The 9,301-nt window shown below is 54.7% G+C and overlaps 1 protein-coding gene across 1 annotated transcript in view; it reads left to right on the top strand.

The window, feature by feature from the left end:
• LOC144611235 (histone-lysine N-methyltransferase 2A-like) overlaps window positions 1-9,301 on the top strand; it is a 46,606-nt gene that overhangs the window by 659 nt on the left and 36,646 nt on the right. The window contains exons 2-5 of the mRNA XM_078430279.1: window positions 1,561-1,700; window positions 4,735-4,848; window positions 7,241-7,387; window positions 8,674-8,769. Of these exons, the coding sequence (XP_078286405.1) occupies window positions 1,561-1,700; window positions 4,735-4,848; window positions 7,241-7,387; window positions 8,674-8,769 (497 nt within the window). The remainder of the gene's footprint in view (window positions 1-1,560; window positions 1,701-4,734; window positions 4,849-7,240; window positions 7,388-8,673; window positions 8,770-9,301) is intronic.

Genomic DNA, 9,301 nt, shown 5'->3' with positions numbered 1-9,301 from the left:
AACCTGGTGAACCTACGCTGCACTGCCTCAATTCCACACTAAATCAACAATCTTACCAATCCCTGCCCTAGAAATATCCATTGAATAGAACATTTGTTGACAGACAGAAAGCAAAGAGTGGGCATAAATGGGTCCCTTTCGGAATGGCAGGCAGTGACTAGTGGGGTACCGCAAGGCTCGGTGCTGGGACCGCAGCTATTTACAATATACATTAATGACTTGGATGAAGGGATTAAAAGTACCATGAGCAAATTTGCAGATAATACAAAGCTGGATGGCAGTGTGAACTGTGAGGAAGATGCTATGAGGTTGCAGGGTGACTTGGACAGGTTGTGTGAGTGGGCGGATGCATGGCAGATGCAGTTTAATGTGGATAAGTGTGAGGTTATCCACTTTGGTGGTAAGAATAGGAAGGCAGAGTATTATCTGAATGGTGTCAAGTTAGGAAAAGGGGACGTACAACGTGATCTGGGTGTCCTAGTGCATCAGTCACTGAAAGGAAGCATGCAGGTACAGCAGGCAGTGAAGAAAGCCAATGGCATGTTGGCCTTCATAACAAGAGGAGTTGAGTATAGGAGCAAAGAGGTCCTTCTGCAGTTGTACAGGGCCCTGGTGAGACCGCACCTGGAGTACTGTGTGCAGTTTTGGTCTCCTAATCCGAGGAAGGACGTCCTTGCTATTGAGGCAGTGCAGCGTAGGTTCACCAGGTTAATCCCCGGGATGGCAGGACTGTCATATCAGGAAAGATTGGAAAGACTGGGCTTGTATTCACTGGAGTTTAGAAGGATGAGAGGGGGGATCTTATAGAGACGTATAAAATTATAAAAGGACTGGACAAGCTCGATGCAGGATACATGTTCCCAATGTTGGGGGAGTCCAGAACCAGGGGCCACACACACAGAGTCTAAGAATAAAGGGGAGGCCGTTTAAAACTGCGGTGAGAAGGAACTTTTTCACTCAGAGAGTTGTGAATGTGTGGGATTCTCTGCCACAGAGGGCAGTGGAGGGCGATTCACGGGATGGATTTAAGAGAGAGTTAGATAGAGCTCATGGGGCTAGTGGAATCGAGGGGTATGGGGAGAAGGCAGACACGGGTTACTGGAATTTAGAAGGATGAGTTGAAATCTTATCGAAACATATAAGATTATTAAGGGGTTGGACACGTTAGAGGCAGGAAACATGTTCCCAATGTTGGGGGAGTCCAGAACCAGGGGCCACAGTTTAAGAATAAGGGGTCGGCCATTTAGAACGGAAACTTTTTCAGTCAGAGAGTTGTGAATCTGTGGGATTCTCTGCCTCAGAAGGCAGTGGAGGCCAATTCTCTGAATGCATTCAAGAGAGAGCTAGATAGAGCTCTTAAGGATAGAGGAGTCAGGGGGTATGGGGAGAAGGCAGGAACGGGGTACTGATTGAGAATGATCAGCCGTGATCACATTGAATGGCGGTGCGTACAGGCTCGAAGGGCCGAATGGCCTCCTCCTGCACCTGTTGTCTATTGAATATGGGGGGGGGGGTAAGAGTCTGGGGCGAGCTGACCTGTATTTTTTTTTTCTTCTCTCCCCCAACCACAGGATCGGCCAGTGTTGTTGAGCAAACATGATCAGGCACTTCTTTGCCCCCTCAGTCCCGTCGCCAACGGCAACGGCGGCAAGCAGAAAGGACCCTCTGATGGGGTGCACCGAATCCGGGTGGACTTCAAGGTGAGAACTTACGGGACTCGTTCCCACACACACCATGGAAAGGGCACGGAGAAGATTCACGAGGATGTAGCCAGGACTCGAGGGGCCTGAGCTACAGGGAGAGGGGTCGGGGCAGGCTGGGACTCTGTTCCCTGGAGCGCAGGAGGATGAGGGGCGATCTTATAGAGGTGTACAAGATCACAAGGGGAATAGATCGGGTAGACGCACAGAGTCTCTTGCCCAGAGTAGGGGAATCGAGGACCAGAGGACACGGGTTCAAGGTGAGAGAGGGAGGGGGGGGAAAGATTTAATAGGAACGAATCTGAGGGGCAACTTTTCCACACAGAGGGTGGTGGGTGGATGGAACGAACTGCCGGAGGAGGTAGTTGAGGCTGGGACTATCCCAACGTTTAAGAAACTGTTGGACAGGTACATGGATAGGACGGGTTTGGAGGGATGTGGGCCAAACGCGGGCAGGTGGGACTAGTGTAGATGGGGCATGTTGGCCGGTGTGGGCAGGTGGGACTAGTGTAGATGGGGCATGTTGGCCGGTGTGGGCAGGTGGGACTAGTGTAGATGGGGCATGTTGGCCGGTGTGGGCAGGTGGGACTAGTGTAGATGGGGCATGTTGGCCGGTGTGGGCAGGTGGGACTAGTATAGATGGGGCATGTTGGCCGGTGTGGGCAGGTGGGACTAGTGTAGATGGGGCATGTTGGCCGGTGTGGGCAGGTGGGACTAGTGTAGATGGGGCATGTTGGCCGGTGTGGGCAAGGTGGGACTAGTGGAGTAACTCAGCGGGTCGGGCAGCATCTCTGTGGAGAACGTGGACAGGTACAAAGTGCCGGAGTAACTCACTGGTGTGGAAAAGGTTCTGACATTCTACCGGTCTAATCTATGCCTCATATTTGAGCCTCCCGTCAGGTACCTCCGCTCCCAGTTCCCCATTTGCCGTTGCCTGTCCGAAATCCCAATTGACCTGGTGGTGCAGCGGGTCGAGCTGCTGCCTCACGGCGCCAGAGACCCGGGTTCCATCCCGACCGCGGGCGCTGTCTGTGCGGAGTTTGTGCGCACGTTCTCCCCGTGACCTGCGTGGGTTTTCTCCGGCGCTCCGGTTTCCTCCCACACTCCAAAGACGTGCGTTCGTGCGGGTTTGTAGGTTAATTGGCTTTGGTGTAAAGATTGTAAATTGTCCCCCAGTGTGTGTGTGATAGTGTTAGTGTGCGGGGATCGTTGATCGGCACGGAGTCGGTGGGCCGAAGGGCCTCTGTGTATCTCTAAAACTATAAACTACAAAGACTGATGCCTGGCAGTGTGCTGTGTGATTCCAAGCACTAATCTCTCTCTCTGTCCTCTCTCTCTCCGTCCCTGCTCTCTCTCTCCATCTCTCCGTCCATCTCTCTCTCCATCTCTCTCTCCCTCCATCTCACCCTCCATCTCCCTCTCCATCTCTCTCTCCTCCATCTCTCCCTCCATCTCTCTCCCTCCATCTCTCTCCCTCCATCTCTCTCCCTCCATCTCTCTCTCCATCTCTCTCTCTCTCCATCTCTCTCTCCATCTCTCTCTCCATCTCTCTCCCTCCATCTCTCTCTCCATTTCTCTCTCCCTCCCTCTCTCTCTCTCTCCATCTCTCTCTCTCCATCTCTCTCTCCACCTCTCTCTCCATCTCTCTCTCTATCTCTCTCTCTCTCCCTCTCCCTCTCTCTCCCTCTCTCTCCATCTCTCCCTCCATCTCTCTCTCCATCTCTCTCTCCATCTCTCTCTATCTCTCTCCCTCTCCCTCTCTCTCCATCTCTCTCTCCATCTCTCTCTCTCCATCTCTCTCTGCATCTCTCTCTCCATCTCTCTCTCCATCTCTCTCTATCTCTCTCCCTCTCCCTCTCTCTCCATCTCTCTCTCCATCTCTCTCTCTCCATCTCTCTCTGCATCTCTCTCTCCATCTCTCTCTCCATCTCTCTCCCTCCATCTCTCTCTCCATCTCTCTCTCCATCTCTCTCTCTCTCCGTCTCTCTCTCCATCTCTCTCTCCATCTCTCTCTCCCTCTCCCTCTCTCTCCTTCTCTCTCCTTCTCTCTCCATCTCTCCCTCCATCTCTCTCTCCATCTCTCTCTCCATCTCTCTCTATCTCTCTCCCTCTCCCTCTCTCTCCATCTCTCTCTCCATCTCTCTCTCTCCATCTCTCTCTGCATCTCTCTCTCCATCTCTCTCCCTCCATCTCTCTCTCCGTCTCTCTCTCTCTCCGTCTCTCTCTCCATCTCTCTCTCCATCTCACCATCTCCCTCTCCATCTCACCATCTCCCTCTCCATCTCTCTCTCCCTCCACATCTCCATCTCTCTCCCTCCATCTCTCTCCCTCCATCTCTCTCCCTCCATCTCTCTCTCCATCTCTCTCTCTATCTCTCCATCTCTCTCTCTCCATCTCTCTCTCCATCTCTCTCTCTATCTCTCCATTCTCTCTCTCCATCTCTCTCTCCCTCCATCTCTCTCCCTCCATCTCTCTCTCTCCATCTCTCTCTCCATCTCTCTCCCTCCATCTCTCTCTCTCTCTCTCTCTCTCTCCATCTCTCTCTCTCCATCTCTCTCTCCATCTCTCTCCCTCCACCTCTCTCCCTCCATCTCTCTCTCCTCCATCTCTCTCTCCATCTCTCTCCCTCCATCTCTCTCCCTTCATCTCTCTCTCTCTCTCCATCTCTCTCTCCCTCCATCTCTCTCTCCATCTCTCTCTCTCCATCTCTCCCTTCATCTCTCTCTCCGTCTCTCTCCCTCCATCTCTCTCTCCATCTCTCTCCCTCCATCTCTCTCCCTCCATCTCTCCCTTCATCTCTCTCTCCGTCTCTCTCTCTCGCCATCTCTCCCTGCTCTATCTCCGTCTCTCTCTTTCCATCTCTCCCTTCATCTCTCTCTCCGTCTCTCTCCCTCCATCTCTCCCTGCTCTATCTCCGTCTCTCTCTTTCCATCTCTCCCTGCTCTATCTCCGTCTCTCTCCCTGCTCTATCTCTGTCTCTCTCCCTCTCTTCCTCCCTCCCTCTCTCCGTCTCTCTCCCTCCCTCTCTCTGCAGGAGGAGTGCAGCATTGAAAACGTCTGGCTGATGGGCGGTCTCAGCGTGCTGTCCTCCGTGCCCGTGTTACCCCGGGTTCTGTGCCTGCTGTGTGCCAGTCAGGGACACCACGAGGTGAGTGCCCACCGGCGTGAGCGTGCGCGGTCTGGCGGGAACCTCTGCCCCGCAGCGCCCGAGAGACAGGGGCGGAGAGAGCAGGAATTGTACTACTTCACCGAGGCCAATTAACCTACAAACCCGCAGATGATGAGAGGGGGATCTTATAGAGAGACGTGTAACATTATAAAGGGACTGGACACGTTAGAGGCAGGAAACATGTTCCCAATGTTGGGGGAGTCCAGAACCAGGGGCCACACACACACAGTCTAAGAATAAAATTATAAAAGTGACTGGACAAGCCAGATGCAGGAAACATGTTCCCAATGTTGGACTTTAGAAAGATGAGAGGGGGATCTTATAGAGAGACGTATAAAATTATAAAAGGACTGGACAAGCTGGATGCAGGAAACATGATCCCAATGTACACTGGAGTTTAAAAGGATGAGAGGGGGATCTTATAGAGAGACTTGTAAAATTATAAAAGGACTGGACAAGCTAGATGCAGAAAAAATGTTCCCAATGTACACTGGAGTTTAGAAGGATGAGAGGGGGATCTTATAAAGAGATGCAGGAAACATGTTCCCAATGTTGGGGGAGTCCAGAACCAGGGGCCACACACACACAGTCTAAAAATAAAATTATAAAATTATAAAAGGGACTGGACAAGCTAGATGCAGGAAACATGTTCCCAATGTTGGAGTTTAGGACGAGAGGGGGATCTTATAGAGAGACGTGGAAAATTATAAAAGGACTGGACAAGCTAGATGCAGGAAACATGTTCCCAATGTTGGAGTTTAGGACGAGAGGGGGATCTTATAGAGAGACGTGTAAAATTATAAAAAGATTGGACAAGCTAGATGCAGGAAACATGTTCCCAATGTACACTGGGGTTTAGAAGGATGAGAGAGGGATCTTATAGAGATCTTATACAGCACCTGGAGTACTGTGCGCAGTTTTGGTCTCCTAATTTGAGGAAGGATGTCCTTGCTATTGAGGCAGTGCAGCGTAGGTTCACCAGGTTAATCCCCGGGATGGCGAGATTGTCGTACGAGGAAAGATTGGAAAGACTGGGCTTGTATTCGCTGGAGTTTAGAAGGATGAGAGGGGAATCTTATAGAGACGTATAAAATTATAAAGGGACTGGACAAGCTAGATGCAGGAAAAATGTTCCCAATGTTGGAGTTTAGAAGAATGAGAGGGGAATCTTATAGAGAGACGTGTAAAATTATAAAGGGACTGGACAATAGACAATAGGTGCAGGAGGAGGCCATTCGGCCCTTCGAGCCTGTACGCACCGCCATTCACCGTGATCATGGCTGATCATCCACAATCAGTACCCCGTTCCTGCCCTCTCCCCATACCCCCTGACTCCGCTATCCTTAAGAGCTCTATCTAGCTCTCTCTTGAATTGTATTTATGTATTTATTTGTTTTTGCATTTATTGCATATATGTTTGTACGCACCGTCAGGATTGGCTATTTTTTAATTTTGTTGTACTCGTTGCAATGACAATAAATGAATATTATTATTATTATTATTATTATTAATTGGCCTCCACTGCCCTCTGAGGCAGAGAATCCCACAGATTCACAACTTCAAAAAGTTTTTCCTCATCTCAGTTCTAAATGGCCGACCCCTTATTCTTAAACTGTGTGTGGCCCCTGGTTCTGGACTCCCCCAACATTGGGAACATGTTTCCTGCCTCTAACGTGTCCAATCCCTTAATAATCTTACACGTTTCGATAAGATCCTCTCTCATCCTTCTAAATTCCAGTGTATTTAAATATTCCAGTGGAGTTAAATTCCACTGTGACCAGGAGCGGAGAGAGCAGGAATTGTACCATTTCACCGAGGCCAATTAACCTACAACCTACGTGATGAGGGGGGGATCTTATAGAGAGACGTGTAAAATTATAAAGGGACTGGACAAGCTAGATGCAGGAAACATGCTCCCAATGTTGGGGGAGTCCAGAACCAGGGGCCACACACACACGTCCGTCCCCCGCTGCGTGTCTTGGCATTGTGTTTCTGCGCTGTGACGGTGTGCGTGTCCGCGCTGTGTGTCTGGGCGTACGTGATCGTGTGCGTCTCGGCGCTGTGTCTCTGCGCTGTGACGGTGTGCGTGCATGTCCGCGCTGTGTGTCTGGGCGTACGTGATCGTGTGTGTCTCTGCGCTGTGACGGTGTGCGTGTCCGCACTGTGTGTCTGGGCGTACGTGATCGTGTGCGTCTCGGCGCTGTGTCTCGGCTGTGTGCGTGCGTGTCTCGGCGCCGTGTGACCGTGTGCGTCTCCGCTGCGTGCCACAGCTGCTGCACTGCCAGGTGTGCTGCGTGTTTGTGCGTGCGTGTGTGTGCGTGCGTGTCTCTCGGCGCCGTGTGACCGTGTGCGTCTCCACTGCGTGCCACAGCTGCTGCACTGCCAGGTGTGCTGCGAACCATTCCACACCTTCTGCCTGGACGAGCGTGAGCGGCCGGGCGAGGAGCAGCGCGACACCTGGTGTTGCCGCCGCTGCCGCTACTGCCACGTGTGCGGCCGCAAGAGCAAGAGCTTGAAGGTAACAGGGAGGAGGGGCGGCCGCTGTGGGGGGGGTGGGTGTGCATGGGGAGGGGCGGACACTGTGGGGGGGGGATGGTGTGCATGGGAAGAGGGCGGCTGCTGTGGGGGGGGGGTGGTGTGCATGGGGAGGGGCGGTCGCTGTGGGGGGGGTGTGCATGGGGAGGGACGGTCGCTGTGGAGGGGTTGGGTGCATGGGGAGGGGGGGGCGGTTGCTGTGGGGGGGAGGGTGTGAGTGGGGAGGGGGGGGACGCTGTGGGGGGGAGGGGCGGACATTGGGGGGGGGGAGGGTGTGCGTGGGGGGGGGTAAGGGCGGTCGCTTTGGGGGGTGGAGGGCGCGTGGAGATGGGCGGTCGCTGTGGGGGGGGTGTGCATGGGGAGGGACGGTCGCTGTGGAGGGGTTGGGTGCATGGGGAGGGGGGGGCGGTTGCTGTGGGGGGGAGGGTGTGAGTGGGGAGGGGGGGACGCTGTGGGGGGGAGGGGCGGACATTGGGGGGGGGGAGGGTGTGCGTGGGGGGGGTAAGGGCGGTCGCTTTGGGGGGTGGAGGGCGCGTGGAGATGGGCGGTCGCTGTGGGGGGGAGGGTGCGCATGGGGATGAGGGGAGGGGCGGTCGCTGTGGGGGGTGTGGTGTGCATGGGGAGGGGGAGGGTGGGGCGCTGTGGGGGGGAGGGTGTGTATGGGGACGGGGGAGGGGCGGACTGGGTGGGGGGTCTATGGAGAGGGAGAGAGGGTGTGCATGGGGAGGGGCGGTCGCTGTGGGGGGGAGGGTGTGCATGGGGACGGGGGAGGGGCGGTCGCTGTGGGGGGGAGGGTGCGCATGGGGACGGGGTAGGGGCGGACTGTGGGGGGGGTCTATGGGGAGGGGAGAGAGGGTGTGCATGGGGAGGGGCGGTCGCTGTGGGGGGGAGGGTGTGCATGGGGACGGGGAGGGGCGGTCGCTGTGGGGGGGGAGGGTGTGCATGGGGAGGGGCAGACGCTGTGGGGGGGTGGTGTGCATGGGGATGGGCGGTCGCTGTGGGGGGGGGGTGTGCATGGCGATGGGGGAGGGGCGGTCGCTGTGGGTGGGGAGGGTGTGCATGGGGAGGGGCGGTCGCTGTGTGGGGGGGGAGGGTGTGCATGGGGAGGGTGGGGGTGAGGAGAGGGGGGAACTAGTGTGTGAACGGGCGATGGATCGCTGGTCGGCGCCGGACTGGATGGGCCGAGGGGCCTGTGTCAGTCAGTGTGGGCGTAGTGGTGGCTTGGTCTGGGGTGGGCATGGCATGACCACATCTACCTCCTGTCCACAGCACCTCCTGGACTGTATGAAGTGTCGAGCAACATACCACGTGGCCTGCCTCGGTCCCAACTACCCCACCAAGCCGAACAGACGGAGACAGACCTGGGTAAGTCTGGCTGGCCCCTCCGCCCCAGATTACAGCTTTCCCAGAAACACAGACAACAGGTGCAGGAGGAGGCCACTCGGCCCTTCGAGCCTGTACGCACCGCCATTCATTGTGATCGCAGCTGACCGTCCACAATCAGTAACCCGTGCCTGCCTTCTCCCCATAGCCCCTAGAGCTCTATCTAACTCTCTTAAACCCATCCAGTGAATCGGCCTCCACTGCCCTCTGTGGCAGAGAATCCCACACATTCACAACTGGAAACGTTCCTCCTCACCTCGGTTTTAAACGGCCTCCCCTTTATTCTTAGACTGTGTGTGTGTGGCCCCTGGTTCTGGACTCCCCCAACATTGGGAACATGTTTCCTGCATCTAGCTTGTCCAGTCCTTTTATAATGTTATACGTCTCTCTATAAGATCCCCCTCACACCCTCCTAAATTTTGAGTGAATTTTTGGAGAACGTGGACAGGTACAAAGTGCTGGAGTAACTCAGCGGGTCGGGCAGCATCTCTGTGGAGAACGTGGACAGGTACAA

The sequence above is a fragment of the Rhinoraja longicauda genome, chromosome 39 (assembly GCF_053455715.1).
Source record: "Rhinoraja longicauda isolate Sanriku21f chromosome 39, sRhiLon1.1, whole genome shotgun sequence".
NCBI lineage: Eukaryota > Metazoa > Chordata > Chondrichthyes > Rajiformes > Arhynchobatidae > Rhinoraja > Rhinoraja longicauda.
The sequence above is the reverse complement of the archived record's forward strand: the minus strand, read 5'-3'. Positions and strand labels throughout refer to the sequence as shown.